The following is a 23,090-nucleotide window of genomic DNA, read 5'->3' as shown; positions in this document are numbered from 1 at the left end:
TGGGCCCGCAACTCCCTTATACACAGTATGATGGGCCCACAGCTCCCTTATACACAGTATGATGGGCCCACAGCTCCCTTATACACAGTATGATGGGCCCGCAGCTCCCTTATACACAGTATGATGGGCCCGCAGCTCCCTTATACACAGTATGATGGGCCCGCAGCTCCCTTATACACAGTATGATGGGCCCGCAGCTCCCTTATACACAGTATGATGGGCCCACAGCTCCCTGTCATGATTTGGCAGTCTGCAGAGATTTATTCCAAGCCTTTATCAACTTTATAGTAATAAATTGCTCATTATTAAAGCACCACTCTAGCAGGGTTTTTTCCACCACTGGAGTGGTGTTTTAAGCACAAGTCCCCGTCCCCGGTCATTTACTCATCCTCCGGCGTATTCACTATTTTATGGCACTGCTGCAGTCCCATGGCTCAAACTTGTGAGCGCAGCTTCTGACTGGCCAGAAGTTAGAAGCTATGTCACAAGCGCTCAATGTAAGACTATTAGGCTATGTGCACACGTTGCGGATTCGTGTGCGGATTCTTCCACACCGTTTTTGCAAAATCCAGAGGTAAAACGTGCTTCGTTTTACCTGTGGATTTACCGTGGATTTCCTGTGTTTTTTGTGAGGATTTCGCCTGCGTTTTTACACCTGCAGATTCCTATGCAGGAGCAGGTGTAAACCACTGCGGAATCCACACAAAGAATTGACATGCTGCGGAAAATACAACGCAGCGTTTCTACGCTGTATTTTCTGCAGCATGTGCACTGCGGATTTGGTTTTCCATAGGTTTACATGGTACTGTACAACGGATGGAAAACTGCTGTGAATCCGCGGCCAATCCGCACCGTGTGCACATAGCCTGAGAGTGAGAAAGAGGCCAGAACGAGGCTCCCATAGACTCACATTGATTAGTGACCTCTGCGCTGCTCCATGAAACACTGACGCAGCGGACAGGTAAAAAAAAAACTTAAGGAGACGGAGGCGAGCAGAGACAAGATGAAGATGCCAGAAGGTGAGTATCAGACAGGGGGCCGGGGACTTGGATTTTAACATAGTAACATAGTAACATAGTTAGTAAGGCCGAAAAAAGACATTTGTCCATCCAGTTCAGCCTATATTCCATCATAATAAATCCCCAGATCTACGTCCTTCTACAGAACCTAAGTGTATGATACAATATTGTTCTGCTCCAGGAAGACATCCAGGCCTCTCTTGAACCCCTCGACTGAGTTCGCCATCACCACCTCCTCAGGCAAGCAATTCCAGATTCTCACTGCCCTAACAGTAAAGAATCCTCTTCTATGTTGGTGGAAAAACCTTCTCTCCTCCAGACGCAAAGAATGCCCCCTTGTGCCCGTCACCTTCCTTGGTATAAACAGATCCTCAGCGAGATATTTGTATTGTCCCCTTATATACTTATACATGGTTATTAGATCGCCCCTCAGTCGTCTTTTTTCTAGACTAAATAATCCTAATTTCGCTAATCTATCTGGGTATTGTAGTTCTCCCATCCCCTTTATTAATTTTGTTGCCCTCCTTTGTACTCTCTCTAGTTCCATTATATCCTTCCTGAGCACCGGTGCCCAAAACTGGACACAGTACTCCATGTGCGGTCTAACTAGGGATTTGTACAGAGGCAGTATAATGCTCTCATCATGTGTATCCAGACCTCTTTTAATGCACCCCATGATCCTGTTTGCCTTGGCAGCTGCTGCCTGGCACTGGCTGCTCCAGGTAAGTTTATCATTAACTAGGATCCCCAAGTCCTTCTCCCTGTCAGATTTACCCAGTGGTTTCCCATTCAGTGTGTAATGGTGACATTGATTCCTTCTTCCCATGTGTATAACCTTACATTTATCATTGTTAAACCTCATCTGCCACCTTTCAGCCCAAGTTTCCAACTTATCCAGATCCATCTGTAGCAGAATACTATCTTCTCTTGTATTAACTGCTTTACATAGTTTTGTATCATCTGCAAATATCGATATTTTACTGTGTAAACCTTCAACATATTCATTAATGATCTGGTAGAAGAGAACAGGTCCCAATACTGACCCCTGCGGTACCCCACTGGTCACAGCGACCCAGTTAGAGACTATTCCATTTATAACCACCCTCTGCTTTCTATCACTAAGCCAGTTACTAACCCATTTACACACAATTTCCCCCAGACCAAGCATTCTCATTTTGTGTACCAACCTCTTGTGCGGCACGGTATCAAACGCTTTGGAAAAATCGAGATATACCACGTCCAATGACTCACCGTGGTCCAGCCTATAGCTTACCTCTTCATAAAAACTGATTAGATTGGTTTGACAGGAGCGATTTCTCATAAACCCATGCTGATATGGAGTTAAACAGTTATTTCTCATTGAGATAATCCAGAATAACATCCCTCAGAAACCCTTCAAATATTTTACCAACAATAGAGGTTAGACTTACTGGCCTATAATTTCCAGGTTCACTTTTAGAGCCCTTTTTGAATATTGGCACCACATTTGCTATGCGCCAATCCTGCGGAACAGACCCTGTCGCTATAGAGTCCCTAAAAATAAGAAATAATGGTTTATCTATTACATTACTTAGTTCTCTTAGTACTCGTGGGTGTATGCCATCCGGACCCGGAGAGTTGTCTATTTTAATCTTATTTAGCCGGTTTCGCACCTCTTCTTGGGTTAGATTGGTGACCCTTAATATAGGGTTTTCATTGTTTCTTGGGATTTCACCTAGCATTTCATTTTCCACCGTGAATACCGTGGAGAAGAAGGTGTTTAATATGTTACCTTTTTCCTCGTCATCTACAACCATTCTTTCCTCACAATTTTTTAAGGGGCCTACATTTTCAGTTTTTATTCTTTTACTATTGATATAGTTGAAGAACAGTTTGGGATTAGTTTTACTCTCCTTAGCAATGTGCTTCTCTGTTTCCTTTTTGGCAGCTTTAATTAGTTTTTTAGATAAAGTATTTTTCTCCCTATAGTTTTTTAGAGCTTCAATGGTGCCATCCTGCTTTAGTAGTGCAAATGCTTTCTTTTTACTGTTAATTGCCTGTCTTACTTCTTTGTTTAGCCACATTGGGTTTTTCCTATTTCTAGTCCTTTTATTCCCACAAGGTATAAACCGCTTACACTGCCTATTTAGGATGTTCTTAAACATTTCCCATTTATTATCTGTATTCTTAGTTCTGAGGATATTGTCCCAGTCTACCAGCTTAAGGGCATCTCTAAGCTGGTCAAACTTTGCCTTCCTAAAGTTCAGTGTTTTTGTGACTCCCTGACAAGTCCCCCTAGTGAAAGACAGGTGAAACTGTACAATATTGTGGTCGCTATTTCCTAGATGCCCGACCACCTGCAGATTTGTTATTCTGTCAGGTCTATTAGATAGTATTAGGTCTAAAAGTGCTGCTCCTCTGGTTGGATTCTGCACCAATTGTGAAAGATAATTTTTCTTGGTTATTAGCAGAAACCTGTTGCCTTTATGGGTTTCACAGGTTTCTGTTTCCCAGTTAATATCCGGGTAGTTAAAGTCCCCCATAACCAGGACCTCATTATGGGTTGCAGCTTCATCTATCTGCTTTAGAAATAGACTTTCCATGGTTTCTGTTATATTTGGGGGTTTGTAACAGACCCCAATGAGAATTTTGTTACCATTTTTCCCTCCATGAATTTCGACCCATATGGACTCGACATCCTCATTTCCTTCGTTAATATCCTCCCTTAAAGTGGACTTTAGACAAGACTTTACATAGAGACAAACCCCTCCTCCTCTCCGATTTTTACGATCCTTTCTAAACAGACTGTAACCCTGTAAGTTAACTGCCCAGTCATAGCTTTCATCTAACCATGTCTCGGTTATTCCCACTATGTCAAAGTTACCTGTAGATATTTCTGCTTCTAGTTCTTCCATCTTGTTTGTCAGGCTTCTGGCGTTTGCGAGCATGCAGTTTAGAGGATTTTGTTTTGTTCCAATCTCCTCGCTGTGGATTGTTTTAGAAATGTTCTTACCTCCCTTCTGAGTATGTTTTCCTGGACCTTCTTTGTTCAAGTCTAATGTTTTTCTTCCCGTCCCCTCTTCTTCTAGTTTAACGCCCTCCTGATGAGTGTAGCGAGTCTTCTGGCGAATGTGTGTTTCCCAGGTTTGTTGAGGTGTAGTCCGTCTCTGGCGAAGAGTCCATCGTACAAGTAATTCACACCGTGGTCCAGGAATCCGAATCCTTGTTGTCTGCACCATCGTCTTAGCCAGTTGTTTGCATCAAGGATCCTGTTCCATCTCCTGGTGCCATGCCCGTCTACTGGAAGGATAGAAGAAAAAACTACCTGTGCATCCAGTTCCTTTACTTTCTTCCCCAACTCTTCAAAGTCTTTGCAGATTGTCGGTAGGTCCTTCCTTGCCGTGTCATTGGTGCCAACATGTATCAGAAGAAATGGGTGGACGTCCTTGGAGCTGAAGAGCTTTGGTATCCTATCGGTCACATCCTTGATCATCGCACCTGGAAGGCAGCATACTTCTCTTGCAGTTATGTCCGGTCTGCAGATGGCTGCTTCTGTGCCTCTCAGTAGTGAGTCTCCCACCACCACCACTCTTCGTTGCTTCTTGGCTGTACTTTTTGCTGTCACTTGTTGCTGTGTGCCCTTTTCTTTTTTGCTTGCTGTTATTGCTTCATCCTTAGGTGTGCCATCTTCATCCTCTACAAAGATTTGATATCGGTTCTTCAGTTGTGTGGTTGGTGATTTCTCCATGGTCTTCTTGCTTCTTTTGGTCACATGCTTCCACTCATCTGCTTTTGGAGGTTCTCTGACACTTTTTTCACCTTCTGTGACCAGTAGAGATGCTTCTGTTCTGTCTAGAAAGTCTTCATTCTCTTTGATGAGTTTCAAAGTTGCTATTCTTTCTTCCAGACCCCGCACCTTTTCTTCTAAAAGGGCCACTAGCCTACACTTCTGACAGGTGAAATTTGATTCTTCTTCTGGTCGATCTGTGAACATGTAGCACATGCTGCAACTCACCATGTAGGTTGTCACATCTGCCATGTTGCCTCTAGATCCTGCTGACTTGCTGTGTGTTTTCCTTCTTGTGTAATCTACTCAGCCTAGCTCTCTTGCAATAATGTCCTACAGGCAAAAATTCAGCTGGTCCCGGCTGTACCCAACGATCTTCTAGCTTAGGGAGACTCTTCGCTTTTCCCAGAAGGCACCTGGAATATGCAAATTAGCCTCCTCAAGCTTGAATCCCTGGTTTGGTGATTCTTTCCAAGCAGCTGGTCCCGGCTGTACCCAACGATCTTCTAGCTTAGGGAGACTCTTCGCTTTTCCCAGAAGGCACCTGGAATATGCAAATTAGCCTCCTCAAGCTTGAATCCCTGGTTTGGTGATTCTTTCCAAGCAGCTGGTCCCGGCTGTACCCAACGATCTTCTAGCTTAGGGAGACTCTTCGCTTTTCCCAGAAGGCACCTGGAATATGCAAATTAGCCTCCTCAAGCTTGAATCCCTGGTTTGGTGATTCTTTCCAAGCAGCTGGCCCCGGCTGTACCCAACGATCTTCTAGCTTAGGGAGACTCTTCGCTTTTCCCAGAAGGCACCTGGAATATGCAAATTAGCCTCCTCAAGCTTGAATCCCTGGTTTGGTGATTCTTTCCAAGCAGCTGGTCCCGGCTGTACCCAACGATCTTCTAGCTTAGGGAGACTCTTCGCTTTTCCCAGAAGGCACCTGGAATATGCAAATTAGCCTCCTCAAGCTTGAATCCCTGGTTTGGTGATTCTTTCCAAGCAGCTGGTCCTGGCTGTACCCAACGATCTTCTAGCTTAGGGAGACTCTTCGCTTTTCCCAGAAGGCACCTGGAATATGCAAATTAGCCTCCTCAAGCTTGAATCCCTGGTTTGGTGATTCTTTCCAAGCAGCTGGTCCCGGCTGTACCCAACGATCTTCTAGCTTAGGGAGACTCTTCGCTTTTCCCAGAAGGCACCTGGAATATGCAAATTAGCCTCCTCAAGCTTGAATCCCTGGTTTGGTGATTCTTTCCAAGCAGCTGGTCCCGGCTGTACCCAACGATCTTCTAGCTTAGGGAGACTCTTCGCTTTTCCCAGAAGGCACCTGGAATATGCAAATTAGCCTCCTCAAGCTTGAATCCCTGGTTTGGTGATTGTTTCCAAGCAGCTGGTCCCGGCTGTACCCAACGATCTTCTAGCTTAGGGAGACTCTTCGCTTTTCCCAGAAGGCACCTGGAATATGCAAATTAGCCTCCTCAAGCTTGAATCCCTGGTTTGGTGATTCTTTCCAAGCAGCTGGTCCCGACTGTACCCAACGATCTTCTAGCTTAGGGAGACTCTTCGCTTTTCCCAGAAGGCACCTGGAATATGCAAATTAGCCTCCTCAAGCTTGAATCCCTGGTTTGGTGATTCTTTCCAAGCAGCTGGTCCCGGCTGTACCCAACGATCTTCTAGCTTAGGGAGACTCTTCGCTTTTCCCAGAAGGCACCTGGAATATGCAAATTAGCCTCCTCAAGCTTGAATCCCTGGTTTGGTGATTCTTTCCAAGCAGCTGGTCCCGGCTGTACCCAACGATCTTCTAGCTTAGGGAGACTCTTCGCTTTTCCCAGAAGGCACCTGGAATATGCAAATTAGCCTCCTCAAGCTTGAATCCCTGGTTTGGTGATTCTTTCCAAGCAGCTGGTCCCGGCTTTCCAAGCAGCTGGTCCCGGATTTTCAGCACCGCTCCAGTAGTGAAATAAAAAAAATGCTGGAGTGGTGCTGTAAATGTGATGCAGCTCTTGGTTACTATATGGGGGCTTCGTATACTGAGGCTATTTGCACACGTTGCGGATTAGGATTAGGAATTTCTGGTGCGGATTCTGCCTCTCCTGGCAGAAAACGCAGCTGCGGATTTGTTGCATTTTTTGTGTGGTTCCGCAGCGTTTTTTGTGCGTTTTTGCTGCGGTTTTCTTGCGGATTTACTGCGTTTTTTACCCCTGCGGTTTTCTATAATGGAATGGGTACAAAAACGCTGAAGATTCACAAAAAAGAAGTGACATGCTACTTCTTTTAACTCCTTTCTGACATATGACGTACTATCCCGTTGAGGTGGGGTGGGCCCATATGACCACCGACGGGATAGTACGTCATAGCGATCGGCCGCGCTCACGGGGGTAGCGCGGCCGATCGCGGCCGGGTGTCAGCTGCCTATCGCAGCTGACATCCGGCGCTATGTGCCAGGAGCGGTCACGGACCGCTCCCGGCACATTAACCCCCGGCACACCGCGATCAGACATGATCGTGGTGTGCCGGCGGTACAGGGATGGGGCTCCCTGCGTGCTTCCCTGAGACCCCCGGAGCCCCCTGAGGGTCTCTTACCTCCTTCCTCGCTGCAGGCCTCGGATCCAAAATGGCCGCGGCATCCGGGTCCTGCAGGGAGGGAGGTGGCTTCACAGCGCCTGCTCAGAGCAGGCACTGAAGCCTGGAGCTGTGCATGTCAGATCGCTGATCTGACACAGTGCACAGCAAAGTGTCAGATCAGCGATCTTACACTATAACATGATGACCCCCCCCTTCCCCGGGGCAATGTTATAGTGTAAAAAAAAAATTTTCAAATGTGTAAAAAAAAAAAAAAATTTAAAAAAATTCCCACCCCCCAAAAAAAATATATTGTTCCTATAAATACATTTCTTTATCTAAAAAAACAAAAACAATAAAAGTACACATATTTAGTATCGCCACGTCCGTAACGACCCCACCTATAAAACTGTCCCGCTAGTTAACCCCTCCAGTGAACGCGGTAAATAAAAAAACCGAGGCAAAAAGCAACGCTTTATTATCATACCGCCAAACAAAAAGTGGAATAACACGCGATCAAAAAGACGGATATAAATAACCATGGTACCGCTGAAAACGTCATCTTGTCCCGCAAAAAACAAGCCGCCATACAGCATCATCAGCGAAAAAATAAAAGTTAGAGTATGTGTCCACGTTCAGGATTGCATCAGGATTTGGTCAGGATTTTATGTCAGTATTTGTAAGCCAAAACCAGGAGTGGAACAATTAGAGGAAAAGTATAATAGAAACATATGCACCACTTCTGTATTTATCACCCACTCCTGGTTTTGGCTTACAAATACTGACATAAAATCCTGACCAAATCCTGATGCAATCCTGAACGTGGACACATACCCTTATAGTGCTCAGAATAAAGTGATGCAAAAATAATTATTTTTTTCTATAAAATAGTTTTTAACGTTTAAAAGCGCCAAAACATAAAAAAAATGATATAAATAAGGTATCGCTGTAATCGTATTGAGCCGAAGAATAAAACTGCTTTATCAATTTTACCAAACGCGGAACGGTATAAACACCTCCCCCAAAAGAAATTCATGAATAGCTGGTTTTTGGTCATTCTGCCTCACAAAAATCGGAATAAAAAGCGATCAAAAATTGTCACGTGCCCGAAAATGTTACCAATAAAAACGTCAACTCGTCACGCAAAAAACAAGACTTCACATGACTCTGTCGACCAAAATATGGAAAAATTATAGCTCTCAAAATGTGGTAACGCAAAAAATATTTTTTGCAATAAAAAGCGTCTTTCAGTGTGTGACGGCTGCCAATCATAAAAATCCGCTAAAAAACCCGCTATAAAAGTAAATCAAACCCCCCTTCATCACCCCCTTAGTTACGGAAAAATTAAAAATTTTTAAAAAATGTATTTATTTCCATTTTCCCATTAGGGTTAGGTCTAGGGTTAGGGTTGGGGCCACAGTTAGGGTTGGGGCTAAAGTTAGGGTTAGGGTTTGGGCTAAAGTTAGGGTTAGGGTTTGGATTACATTTACGGTTGGGAATAGGGTTGGGATTAGGGTTAGGGGTGAGTCAGGGTTAGAGGTGTGTTTAGGGTTACCATTGATATTAGAGTTAGGGGTGTGTTTGGATTAGGGTTTCAGTTATAATTGGGGGGTTTCCACTGTTTAGGCACATCAGGGGCTCTCCAAATGCGACATGGCGTCCGATCTAAATTCCAGCTAATTCTGCGTTGAAAAAGTAAAACAGTGCTCCTTCCCTTCCGAGCTCTCCCGTGTGCCCAAACAAGGGTTTACCCCAACATATGGGGTCCAATTTCTCCTGTTACCTTTGGGAAAATACAAAACTGGGGGCTAAAAAATAATTTTTGTGGAAAAAAAAAGATTTTTTATTTTCACGGCTCTGCGTTATAAACTAGTGAAACACTTGGGGGTTCAAAGTTCTCACAACACATCTAGATAAGTTCCTTGGGGGGTCTAGTTTCCAATATGGGGTCACGTGTGGGGGGTTTCTACTGTTTAGGTACATTAGGGGCTCTGCAAACGCAATGTGACACCTGCAAACCATTCCATCTAAGTCTGTATTCCAAATGGCGCTCCTTCCCTTCCGAGCCCTCCCATGTGCCCAAACGGTGGTTCCTCCCCACATATGGGGTATCAGCGTACTCAGGACAAATTGGACAACAACTTTTGGGGTCCAATTTCTTCTCTTACCCTTGGGAAAATAAAAAGTTGGGGGCGAAAGATAATTTTTGTGAAAAAATTATTTTTTATTTTTACGGTTCTGCATTATAAACTTCTGTGAAGCACTTGGTGGGTCAAAGTGCTCACCACACCTCTAGATAAGTTCCTTAGGGGGTCTACTTTCCAAAATGGTGTCACTTGTGGGGGTTTCAATGTTTAGGCACATCAGGGGCTCTCCAAACGTAACATGGCGTCCCATCTCAATTCCAGTCAATTTTGCATTGAAAAGTCAAATGGCGCTCCTTCGCTTCCAAGCTCTGTCATGCGCCCAAACAGTGGTTTACCCCCACATATGGGATATCGGCGTACTCAGGACAAATTGTACAACAACTTTTGGGGTCCATTTTCTCATGTTACCCTTGGTAAAATAAAACAAATTGGAGCTGAAGTAAATTATTTGTGAAAAAAAGTTAAATGTTCATTTTTATTTAAACATTCCAAAAATTCCTGTGAAACACCTGAAGGGTTAATAAACTTCTTGAATGTGATTTTGAGCACCTTGAGGGGTGCAGTTTTTAGAATGGTGTCACACTTGGGTATTTTCTATCATATACTGTAGATCCCTCAAAATGACTTCAAATGAGATGTGGTCCCTAAAAAAAAAATGGTGTTGTAAAAATGAGAAATTGCTGGTCAACTTTTAACCCTTATAACTCCCTAAAAAAAAAAATTTTGGTTCCAAAATTGTGCTGATGTAAAGTAGACATGTGGGAAATGTTACTTATTAAGTATTTTGTGTGACATATCTCTGTGATTTAATTGCATAAAAATTCAAAGTTGGAAAACTGCGAAATTTTCGCCAAATTTCCGTTTTTTTCACAAATAAACGCAGGTAATATCAAAGAAATTTTACCACTATCATGAAGTACAATATGTCACGAGAAAACAATGTCAGAATCACTGGGATCCGTTGAAGCGTTCCAGAGTTATAACCTCATAAAGGGACAGTGGTCAGAATTGTAAAAATTGGCCCGGTCATTAACGTGCAAACCACCCTTGGGGGTAAAGGGGGTAAAACCGCAGCGTTTCCGCAGCGGATTTTCCACAAAGTGTGCACAGCATTTTTTTTTTTCTTATTGATTTACATTGTACTGTAAATCAATTGCAGATCTGCAGCGTTTCTGAACTGCAAAAAATGCTGTGGATCCGCAGAAAATCCGCAACATGTGCACATACCCAATACTCATAAAAGACCCAGGTGGTACGTATCAAAAGCCCCCTGCCCCACCCCCACCCCATCTCCAGCCTCCCCAGACAGCAAATATTACATGATGGAGCACATATAATATAACAAAACATTATAATATTCAGCCCCCAGTGCCCTGTTCCCACTCCCCCACTTCACCCCAATGCCCCCATCAACTCACATCCACCCCCTCAGTGCCCTGTCCCACTTCACCCATCTTCAGCCCCCACAACACCCCCATGGTCTCACATTTACCCCCCCAGTGCCCTGTCTCCCCTCCCCCACTTCAGTACCCAATACCCCATCATCTCTCATCCACCCCCTCAGTACCCTGTCCTCCCTCACCAACTTTCAGCCCCCACAATACCCCAATGGTCTCACATTCACATCACAGTGACATACCTGAATTTAATAAACCTAAAATGTTCCATCCCCACTTACTGATAAAGTTTGCAGGCAGGACCAGGAAGTGTCTAGGTGAAATGCAAGATGTGGGCACTAGGACCCAGCGTGCCTGAGCCAATCCCAGCGTGCACAGAGTGAAGAAACTGCAGCTGGGGAAAAGCTTCATGATCAGGTCAGACACAGACAGGCGAAACCATTCACTGCAGGAGGGAAACTGCAGCCGGCCACTGTGCTAGTAGCATGCAGAGTCTCCGTCAGATAGGAGCAGACAGTACACTGCTCTGCTCCTATGCTGTGTTCTGCCTCGTCACAGAAGTGGCCCTGCCTCCCGGTGGGCTCCTTCATGTAACAGGGCCCGGGGTGATGGCCCCCTCTGCCCCCCCCAGTAGCTATGCTACTGCTCCCCATATAATAAATGCCCTTTCCCATCTCTGTGATGTTCCATTTTCCATGTTTTCCCCCTGAATACACACGTTCTCCCCCAGTTGCTGGTCGCTGTGGTCTGACCTGTGACTCGGAGACCCTGAGATCGGGCTCTGCAGTCTTGGGTGTCTGGGGGGTTTGTGCTCAGCCTCCATTCATTATGGTGCAGCATTAGGGGAATCTGTCACCACATCGGACCTGTCTGAGCCGCTAATATCCGAGTTACAGACGGCGGAGGACAGTGACCCCTGTGCGCCTCATGTCAGAGGCTTTGTTCGTGTAATTGACGTCTTCCTGGCTCTGGCAGGATGTTGCGCAGTAGATAAGTCTGCCTCCGCCATTCATCTCCATGTATCTCACCCTCCCATCAGCGTCACTCCGTCCCTGTGATGTCGGCCGCTTGAGAGGAATTCTTGCGTATACGAGATTAATATCTTGAAAGGTGAGACTTACAGACATGTCGACACTGCATACGGTTTATTTTTTACTTTTTAAAATTTCTTATTAGTTTTGTTCCATTTTGTTTATCTTTCCATTCTGTTTTTTCATACATATGACTGTATTAGTTAGCCCCCTAAGAGTATTTGAACTTTTGCTTGTCACTTGGCTTGTAATATATAGTGTAAAATACAGACTTCTATGAAGCCAAGCCTGGAGCTGAGCTTCACATGGGCCCCGAGATGGCGGTAATAGGCTGTGGGGTGACATAAGAGCGCATTATGGGGCACTGACCGGATACATGGGGCATTAATGTGATAGTTGCTCACATTGTGGGGTTGAGAAATGCACAACTATTAAAGAGGCCGATAAGAACGTCCAGCAGCAGCTGCTCCGAGAGTCGGAAAAATGGCAACATAGTATATCTATGGGTACCGTCACACAGTGGCATTTTGATCGCTACGACGGCACAATCCGTGATGCTCCAGCATCGTAACAATATCGCTCCAGCGTCGTAGACTGCTGTCACACTTTGCAATGTACGACGCTGGAGCGATAATTTCATGACGTATGTGCGATGTAGAAGCTGTTGGTTACTATGCGCACATCGTATACAATATCGTGCACACCTTTGTTACACCATGCGATCATGCCACCACAGCAGGACACTAGACGACGAAAGAAAGTTTCAAACAATCTGCTACGACGTACGATTCTCAGCAGGGTCCCTGATCGCAGGAGCGTGTCAGACACTGCGAGATCGTAACTATAACGCTGGAACGTCACAAATCGTGCCGTCGTAGCGATCAAAATGCCACTGTGTGACGGTACCCTAAAGGAAGAAAGAAAAGCAGATTATCTGCTGCTGGTAAATAAATAAACCAAAGCGTGATATGGTAAAGTCATGCAAAACTATAACGACTACATTTAGAAGGATATGAAGATTTTATTTGACCTCGACTACTAATCTGCTATAATCACCAATCCATTCCCATCAGTAGGATCAGAATACTTCCATCTCTTCACTAGAGCCCGATCCCTGGTGTCTTATGCAAGAATGAAACCTATTATGTTGGTTAAACAGGAGCAATAACGGCTAGGACGGATGAAATAAAAATGCTCTTAGGGCAAAAAGTCTCAAGTTTTGCTAAATGGCACAAAATTTGCACCAAAATATCCGGGATACATAAATATCTCGGGGCTGCATTGGAGTTCATTTGTGACAAATTGTGCAACTTTTTAAAAAGTTTCAGTTAATGAATTAGCAGGAAACATCAACCACGGCCACAGTGGTGAACATTAAAAAAACAAAAAAAAACCAGGTAAACATTTCTAAAATAGTCATGTGCCATACATGTTAACATAAATGGATATATAATTTTAAGTAATTGTATCATTATGTGGGATCTTTATGATTTTATGCAGACTCCTATTCTTCCCAATCACCCTACAATATCGGATCCTCTCAGTGGAGATCTTCTATATAACAGAATTTTCCTGACTGACCCATCGAACAGAGATATGGACAAAGACAAGATGGCGGAGAGGATATTGCACCTCACACTAGAGATCCTCTTCCGGCTTACTGGAGAGGTGAGAGATTCTGATGACCTCACATTACATCATTCTTATCTATGGGAATAACAGATGGACAGAACTGGAGAGGTGAGGACTCTGGAAATGTCTGTAGTGAGATTTATTAATGTGTCTCTCCATAACCAGGATTACACAGTAGTGAAGAAGACCTCTAGTGAGCGCTGTCAGGACCCTGTGTCTGAGGGATGGGGAAGACCCCTGAGCCCAATCACGGGGCCTCCACCTCACCCCCTGACACATGAGGACATCAATGATCAGAAGATCCTAGAACTCGCCTACAAGATGATTGAGCTGCTGACTGGAGAGGTGACACTGCTGGGAATGCTGGGACATTATATAGTAACGCTATGAAGGGATTGGGGGTGACAGTATCATTGTATTTGTCAGGTTCCTATAAGATGTCAGGACGTTGCTGTCTATTTCTCCATAGAGGAGTGGGAGTATTTGGAAGGAAACAAAGATCTGTACGAGGACATCATGATGGAGGTTCCCCAGCCCCTCACATCACCAGGTAATAGGACTAAATACACACGGTCTATAATTATCTGTATGTAAAGCATGAATTCAATCCCTGTATGTGTTTCCTTCAGCTCTATCCAGTAAGGGGACAACACCAGAGAGATGTCCCCGTCCTCTTCTTCCACAGGACTGTAAAGAAGAAGATCCCAATGTTCATCAGGATCATCAGGTAGATGGAGAGAAGGTGTCATGAGATCTCCCCCATGATGTGTAGACGGCTGTGAAGGTCTTGTGCTCAGTCTTGTGTTATCCACCAGTATTGTATGTTTTATACTTGTGTAATGAGAACGGTGGAAATGTCAGGATTAGAGCTGATCATAGATGTGACTTCTCCGTCTATTTTTACAATATTTGTCTCAGGGTGAAGATCTGACCCATATTAATACTACAGAGACATATGTGAGGAGTGCTGAGCAGTGTAAAGAGGAGATTTCTACAGATAACCACCCAGGTGAGTAGTGCCCTCTGTATTTACTTATTCACCGGATGGCACAATTATGTTTTAGATTTTGTTGGCTCTCTATTGAATCCTCTTCTATGCCTTTCAAACTCCAACTTAATAAGATTTGTTTTATGAGCGCTCAGGAAATTAACACAGCACAGCCTTGTATGGTGCACCCAAGATTTTCCCTTCACTCATGACAGCACACCTGATAGAGGGATCCGCCTAGCCAGGACAGGAAACCAGCTGAAAATAAAAGGGCAGTACTTCTCCCTCGCTTTAGTTGGGTTTCCTGTCTTGAGTGGGACCCTAGTGCTGAAAACCCGTCAGTTTGAAGACATTTTTTCAACTCATCCACACCTGTCCCGGAACAGTAAGAACAGGCAGAGCACCTGTATGCCGGCCTTCAGGTGATGGAAGCGCTGTCCGCGGGTCCTGTGGGGCCTTGTCGCATGTGTGGGCATAGAAGCAACGCAGTCAGGGGTTCTCTTCTGCAGCTGTCGTGCTGCTCTCCCTCCTCTGCCAGCTGCCTGCTGCTCTGTACAGCTGGCTTCTGGGTCTGCGTGGTTGGTGTTGTGCACAAGGCACGCTGGGAATGGGCGCGCCAACATGACGTCAGTGATCGTGCACCGGATCCAAGATGGCGGCGCCCATTGTGAAAACACCAGCCAGGGTGCGTGGACCTTAGATGCGTTCCGGCAGGGAGGGGCATAGAATGGGCACCGGAGGAGGCAGAGAGCGCAGTGGATCCCTCCTTAAATGGACGGAAGACCACAGAGGAAACGCTTGTGTCCGAAGCTCTCTACTATGGAGGATCACACTGGACAGGGAGCTCTCACCAGGTTCTATGCCTGATCATCAGCCCATTAAGAGGAATAGCCGCTCGAGTGGCCGTCGTCCCGACCGGGGGTCACAGGACTAGGGACGTGGTCCGTACTCCTGATCAGCCTCCATTTCACGTGAAGGTCACCTTTGTGGTAATGGGCTCCATTTTCTGCTTAATTACCAGGGGCCAAGGAAGCCTAGTGCCAAATCAAAGAACAAGGAATGTGCCCTTTGTAAAGTCCTTCTAGCAGTTCAGGGCAGAAGAATATCTGCGCTGAATGTATACAAAAGACTATTCAGAAAGAGACCTCTGACTTCGCCACAAGCCTTAGGGCTATGATTAGGGCAGAAGTTAAAGGTTCCTAAAAATTAGCCTTTAAAAAAGGAAGCAAAAAAGGCCGTGGGCTTGTCACGGATTCTGAAGCCTCACAATCTGGTGAGGAATGTCACGGGGAACCCCTGTCTCCCTCCTCCTCCCCCCCCATCCTCCGACTCCTTCTTGAACAGTAATGTAGGAGGCCGACCGTGCTTTCTGTCCGAGAACGCGGATAGACTGGTTAAAGCAGTCAGGTCTACGATGGGCCTAAAGGAGGAGAAGACACCTAAAGGTACCTTCACACTAAACGACGCTGCAGCGATCCAGACAACGATCCGGATCGCTGCAGCGTCGCTGTTTGGTCGCTGGAGAGCTGTCACACAGACCGCTCTCCAGCGACCAACGATGCCGGTAACCAGGGTAAACATCGGGTTACTAAGCGCAGGGCCGCGCTTAGTAACCCGATGTTTACACTGGTTACCATCCTAAAAGTAAAAAAAACAAACGCTTCATACTTACCTTCCGCTGTCTGTCCCCGGCGCTGTGCTTCTCTGTACTGGCTGTGAGCACAGCGGCCGGAAAGCACAGCGGTGACGTCACCGCTCTGCTTTCCGGCCGCTGTGCTCACAGTGAGTGCAGGAAAGCACAGCGCCGGAGGACAGACAGCGGAAGGTAAGTATGAAGCGTTTGTTGTTTTTACTTTTAGGATGGTAACCAGGGTAAACATCGGGTTACTAAGCGCGGCCCTGCGCTTAGTAACCCGATGTTTACCCTGGTTACCAGCGAAGACATCGCTGAATCGGCGTCATACACGCCGATTCAGCGATGTCAGCGGGAGAGCCAGCGACCAAATAAAGTTCTGGCCTTCTAGCCCCGACCAACGACATCACAGCAGGATTCTGATCGCTGCTGCGTGTCAAACTGAACGATATCGCTAGCCAGGACGCTGCAACGTCACAGATCGCTAGCGATATCGTTTAGTGTGAAGGTACCTTAAGTCCTTAGAGGATGTTATGTTCGGGGGTCTGTAGGAAAAGAGAAAGCGCACCTTACCGGTTAATGCTAGGTTAAAAGCGCTTCTAGAGAAGAATGGAAGAAGCCAGAGAAGTCCAGTAGTCTGCCCTCGTCTTCTAAAAGAAGATACCCCTTTGAGGAGAGAGATACAGAAGAGTGGAATGAAATCCCTAAAATTGATGGGGCCGTGGCTAGGTCATCCAAGAAGTTGTCCCTGCCTTTAGAGGACTCTGGCATGCTAAGAGGCCCATTGGACAAGAAAGCAGATGGGTTCTTGAGGCACACCTGGGAGGTGGCCGCAGGGGGTCTGAAACTGGCTATAGCTGGAACATGTACTGCCCGCTCCCTTATGGTCTGGCTGCAGGCGATAGAAGCACAGCTGAGGGGTAAGGTTCCAAGGAACAAAATCCTAGCCAATATGACCTTGGAGAATGGGCCAGCAGCCTTCCTAGCAGACTCTGTGAGACTGGCAGCTAGGGCAGCAGGCCTGTCTAATTCAGCTAGATGCACCGTATGGCTAAAAGGGTGTCCTGGTGACCTACCTTTAAAGAATAGACTCTGGTCCATCCCATGTGACGATCAATTCCTCTTTTGTCAAGCTGGAGGACATTTTAGAAAAAGCAGGGGATAAAAAGAAGGGATTCCCCGTTTTCCTGTGGAGACTAGGAAACCTTCTTTTTGGAGGAGGAAATTTAATAGAGGCCATCCCCCTGGGGAGAAGAATAGCTGGGACTTCAAAGGCAGAAAAGGGTCTGGTGACATGTTTAGAGGACCCTCTACATCAGTGTTTCCCAAACTCCAGTCCTCACGGACCCCACAGGTCATGTTTTCAGGATTTTTTTAGTATTGCGCAAGTAGTGGAAGTATCAAGGCATCAGGAATTGTCTCACCTGTGCAACACTATGGAAATCCTGAAAATATGAACCGTGGGGTCCGTGAGGACTGGAGTTTGGGAAATACTGCTCTACATCATCAAAAAAAGCCCTCCCAATGACATCAGGTCAGAGGTAGGGGGGAGGCTCTCTCTCTTTCTCCCTGCCTGGGTGAACATCTCCCCAGTCATCAGAGATGGCCTAAAGATAGATTTCATTCGTCCACCCTGGCAGACTTTTGCATTGACACCCCGCAGAAAGTCCCCAAGGGAACAACTAGCCCTGGAGGCGGAGGCGTTGGGACTGATGCAAAAGCAGGTTCTACAAGTAGTCGTGAGGGAAGAGGAAGGAAGGGGATTTTATTTCCCCCTCATTTTGATTTAAAAAAATGGACGGGTCACGAAGAACTATTGTCAGTCTAAGGAAGCTCAACCAGTGGGTTGTGAATTGCTCCTTCAAAATGGAGTGGGTAAACACGGCGGTAGAGATGTTGTTCCAGGACTACTTCATGGCGGTCACAGACTTAAAGGGACACTGTCACCTGAATTTGGAGGGAACAATCTTCAGCCATGGAGGCGGGGTTTGGGGTTTTTTGATTCACCCTTTCCTTACCCGATGGCTGCATGCTGGCTGCAATATTGGATTGAAGTTCATTCTCTGTCCTCGGTAGTGCATGCCTGCACAAGGTAATCTTGCCTTGCGCAGGCGTGTACTATGGAGGACATAGAATGAACTTCAATCCAATATTGCAGCCAGCATGCAGCCAGCGGGTAAGGAAAGGGTGAATCAAAAACCCCAAAACCCCGCCTCCATGGCTGAAGATTGTTCCCTCCAAATTCAGGTGACAGTGTCCCTTTAAAAGATCCCTATTATCACGTACCAATCCATCGAGACCATCAAAAGTTCCTAAGGGTAGCTCTGTATGTCCAGGGACAGATCAGGCACTACCAGTACGTGGCCCTCCTTTTTGGTCTGTCTATAGCGCCAAGGGTGTTTACCAAGGTAATGTAGGAGGTGATGTGTTTCCATCATTCTCGGGTCGTAGTTATCATTCCGTACCTGGATGACTTCCTTGTAGTGGAGAGGTCGGTAGATCACTGTGTAAATCAAGTCAAAGAAGTGACTGTGACATTAAAAGAACTAGGCTGGAAGGTAAATACCATCAATTCAAGGCTAGCATCGGAGAAAATGCAATCCTTCCTCGGGTTGGTTCTGGACTCCAAATGCCAGCTCTGCATCCTATCAGAGAACAAAATCGTCAAAATAAGGGGTCTAGCACGGTCAGGAGTACTGCAGCCCATAATGACACTGAGGAAGGCGATGTCCCTGCTGGGAATGCTAATATCCTGTATACCCGCTGTAGGTTGGGCACAATTTCACCTGAGACCACTACAGTGGGAGGTTCTGTTAGCTCAGAAGTCATTGAAAGGGCATTTAGAAGGAAAAATACACTTTTCCTTAAGTGTAAGAGATTCTCTTATCTGGTGGACTGTAAGGGACCATTTGGCATCCGGGGTCCAATGGTTGAGGCTGGTGGAGGAGGTGATCACGACAGATGCAAGTGGTATGGGAAGGAGTGCACATCTAAGGGACCTCTTGGTTCAAGGATCTTGGTCAGCTCTAGATACAGATCAGGTTTCAAATGTGAAGGAGCTGCGGGCCGTGGAAAAGGTCTTAAGACATTTCCTCCCTTTCCTTCAGGGTCGCCATAGCTGGGTCATGTCGGACAATTGCGCAGTGGTAGCTTATATCAACCACCAGGGGGAACAAGGTCCCATTCCCTTTTGAGGACAGCCACCATTCTGTTCCAGCTCGCAGAACAACACCTTCTATCTCTCACAGCACTCCACATAAAGGGTATCGAAAACACGAAAGTGGACTACCTGAATCACAAAAAAATAAGGCAGGGAGAATGGTCTTTAAACCCTTGATTTGTTAAATATTATTCTTATTCTCAATTCTGTACTGAGCACATTGCTTCTTGCTGACATTACAAAAAGCTATTTCTGTGTATGTAGCTCAGAGTATAAGTTAACACCATATAGAGGGAACACGTGGTCTGTGGGACATATAAATAACGTCTCTTAGGAGGGTGTGGGTTGTCACGTGGGGACTGTCACCTCCTGCCTTCACCATCATTCTCCATGGACGTCAGACAAGTCACACAAGGAAGGAACAGCTGGTAGCCATGATTCTACTCCATGAAAGAAAGATGACTTCTATTACATCTCAGAAATGATGAGTAACAAGCGCTGATATTTACAAATGGACAATCTGTTCGTAACTATTTCATCTATTTTTATGTTTGTGGTTTTTCTGTGGACAATTCAATAAACCACTACATTTTTTATGAAAATATCATGACATTTTTCTTTAAGAGTAACGCACCTGGTAAAAAAGTCTTGATTAAATAAATGTGTGAAATAAGCATATTTAACATGGGTATTCCAACAAATAGTGCAGGCTTGGGGCAGACCTGTTCGCCACTCTTCACAACAGAAAGGTGAAAAACTTCTGTTCGTTAGATCCAAGGGAAAATCCGGTTGCGGTTGATGCCCTTCAGATACCCTGCAAGTTCAGCCTGGTCTACGTGTTTCCCCCGATAGCAGTGATTCCAGTGGTGTTAAGATCAGAGAAGAGCAGGCTTGGGTAATTCTCATTGCTCCAGTTTTGCCGAAAGGACCATGGTTCTCCCTTCTAAGGTGGATGTTGGTTACTGATCCATGGATTCTACCAGAAATACCGGACCTGCCTACCCAGGGACCAGTATGCCACTCTCAAGTAAAGGTCTTCCATCTGGCAGCATGGAATTTGAGAGGGCGTTACTGAGTTTTCAGGGATTCTCACCAGGGCTAGTCTCCACCCTGCTGAAGACTAGAAAACTGATTACATCTAAAATCTATGGTAGAACATGGAAGAAGTTCCTAGGGCAAACTGTGGGGGATGAACCTCCGATAGGAGCTATTCTAGAATATCTACAGGCAGGTTTACAACTAGGGTTGGCAACCAATACTCTCAAGGTACAGGTGTCATCGTTGGGGGCCTTGAACAATTGCAACTTAGTATCCAATAGATGGGTGTCCCATTTTATTAAGTCCTGTAGTAGGTCTAGACCAGTCATAATTCAGAAATTTCCTCCATGGGACCTGAACCTAGTTTTAGAGGCACTAACTAGGAATCCATTCGAGTCCTTACATGAGTTGTCAGCAAAATTCCTCACGCTTAAAACGGTGTTGCTAGTAGCATTGACATCAGCCCGTAGGGTGAGTGATATACAAGCCCTGTCTATATGCCCTCCCTACACACAGGTATTTGAGGACAAGGTGGTTCTAAGACCAGATTCGGCCTATCTCCCCAAGGTAGTTCTTAAGTTGCATAGGAGCCAGGAGATCACATTGCCCTCATTCTGTGATAACCCTAGAAATCCAGGGGAGGAAAAATTTCATACTTTAGACATCAGGAGGTCCATGTTACAATACATATCCATGATTAGTCAATGGAAGAAAGATCAGTCCCTATTTGTAGCCTTCCACGGTAGCAGGAAAGGGTACAGGTATCCAAGAGTACCATGGCCAGATGTATTAGGGAGGCCACTAGCTTGTTCTACTCCCCGAGTGATGCTCCAGTTCCTGAAGGCTCACTCCACCAGAGCCGTGGCTACCTCCTAGGCAGAAAAGGCAGAGGTGTATCGATTGATCAGATATGTAAGGCCGCTACCTGGTCCTCACCATCTACCTTCTTTAAACACTACCGACTGAATATGTCCTCCTCGACTAATCTAAAGTTTGGTAGAAGGGTGCTGCAAGCGGTGGTGCCTCCCTAAGGTGTTTCATTCTCCAAAAATCTCTCAGGTGTACTGTCATGGGTGAAGGGAAAACACCAAGGTTACTTACCGATAGCTTGATTCTCCGGAACCCTTGACAGCAACTGTATATTCCCCCCCTTTCTCACTCTTTTGGTGTGCACTCTAGTTGGGTGCTTTTTTTTTTTTTTATAACATAATGTGATAGTTTGCCATGTGAACTAACCAGGGGGACCTCTCATGCTCTGTAAACCAACTGAAGCGAGGGAGAGGTACCGCCCTTTTATTTTCAGTAGGTTTCCTGTCCTGGCTGGGCGGATCCCTCTCTTGTGCTGTCATGGGTTCCAGAAAAACCAGCTACTGGTAAGTAACCTTGGTGTTTCTGGTTTGTTAATACAGAGCCCATACTCTACATATTGTACATGTTCACCCTCTTGGTCTGTTATAATGAGAAGGTACTGATGATTCTTTCTGAGTCCGTCCAGTCCATTATCAAAACATTCATACAACACATAGTTTCTCCACACTAATCCCCTAATAATCACTTCCTCAGCCACATTTTTTCACTGCTCAGCTTCAACTATTGACTAGATCACACTGCTCTCTATTTAAACAGCCATCCCTTGAACACATACAGACCAGACCCCCATTCTGGTGGAATTTTAGCATTTTTCAACATTTCTTCATAATCTGTTATGGAATCCTTGCCTTCATGTTATCCAAACATTCTCCTTGCTGTCTTTCCTTTAAATGTATCTGTATCTATTTACTTCCAAACTTCTCAGGCCTGGCTCTACGAAATTAACACCCTGGAAGCATATTTCACAGAGCTAGCACATTTTTTCTAATGTAGCAAGTCACATTGAAAAATCTTACAATGTAATTATGGTAGGTAGTGAACAAAAAAATAGGAGTGCTGACTTCATCAGTAAAAATTGTATAAATGTATTGAATATTTTTTGTATAAAAGTTTCAATACATATTAAAGACTCCATAGTAACAGGGTCTGTACCACAGGACTGGCGTATAGCAAATGTGGTGCCAATATTCAAAAAGGGGACAAAAACTGAACTCGGAAATTATAGGCCAGTAAGCTTAACCTCTACTGTGGGTAAAATCCTGGAGGGCATTCTAAGGGATGCTATACTGGAGTATCTGAAGAGGAATAACCTCATGACCCAGTATCAGCACGGGTTTACTAGGGACTGTTCATGTCAGACTAATTTGATTAGTTTCTATGAAGAGGTAAGTTCCGGATTGGACCAAGGGAACCCAGTGGCTGTAGTGTATATGGACTTTTCAGAAGCTTTTGATACGGTGCCACACAAAAGGTTGATATATAAAATGAGAATAATGGGGATAGGGGAAAATATGTGTAAGTGGGTTGAGAGCTGGCTCAGGGATAGGAAACAAAGGGTGGTTATTAATGGAGCACACTTGGACTGGGTAGCGGTTAGCAGTGGGGTACGACAGGGGTCAGTATTGGGCCCTCTTCTTTTTAACATATTTATTAATGACCTTGTAGGTGGCATTCAGAGTAGAATTTCAATATTTGCAGATGACACTAAACTCTGCAGGGTAATCAATACAGAGGAGGACAGTTTTATATTACAGGATGATTTATGTAAACTAGAAGCTTGGGCTGATAAATGGCAAATGAGCTTTAATGGGGATAAATGTAAGGTCATGCACTTGGGTAGAAGTAATAAGATGTATAATTAT

The 23,090-nt window shown here is 45.3% G+C and overlaps 1 protein-coding gene across 1 annotated transcript in view; it reads left to right on the top strand.

Moving 5' to 3' along the window:
• Positions 1–23,090, top strand: part of LOC138663750 (zinc finger protein 665-like) — a 106,339-nt gene that overhangs the window by 24,833 nt on the left and 58,416 nt on the right. Inside the window, exons 2-6 of the mRNA XM_069750079.1 lie at positions 13,408–13,575; positions 13,705–13,884; positions 13,966–14,089; positions 14,169–14,266; positions 14,458–14,548. Coding sequence (XP_069606180.1) covers positions 13,408–13,575; positions 13,705–13,884; positions 13,966–14,089; positions 14,169–14,266; positions 14,458–14,548 — 661 coding nt within the window. The remainder of the gene's footprint in view (positions 1–13,407; positions 13,576–13,704; positions 13,885–13,965; positions 14,090–14,168; positions 14,267–14,457; positions 14,549–23,090) is intronic.

This window comes from Ranitomeya imitator, chromosome 2 (assembly GCF_032444005.1).
Source record: "Ranitomeya imitator isolate aRanImi1 chromosome 2, aRanImi1.pri, whole genome shotgun sequence".
Classification (NCBI taxonomy): domain Eukaryota; kingdom Metazoa; phylum Chordata; class Amphibia; order Anura; family Dendrobatidae; genus Ranitomeya; species Ranitomeya imitator.
This window is presented reverse-complemented; position numbering and strand designations above follow the sequence as displayed.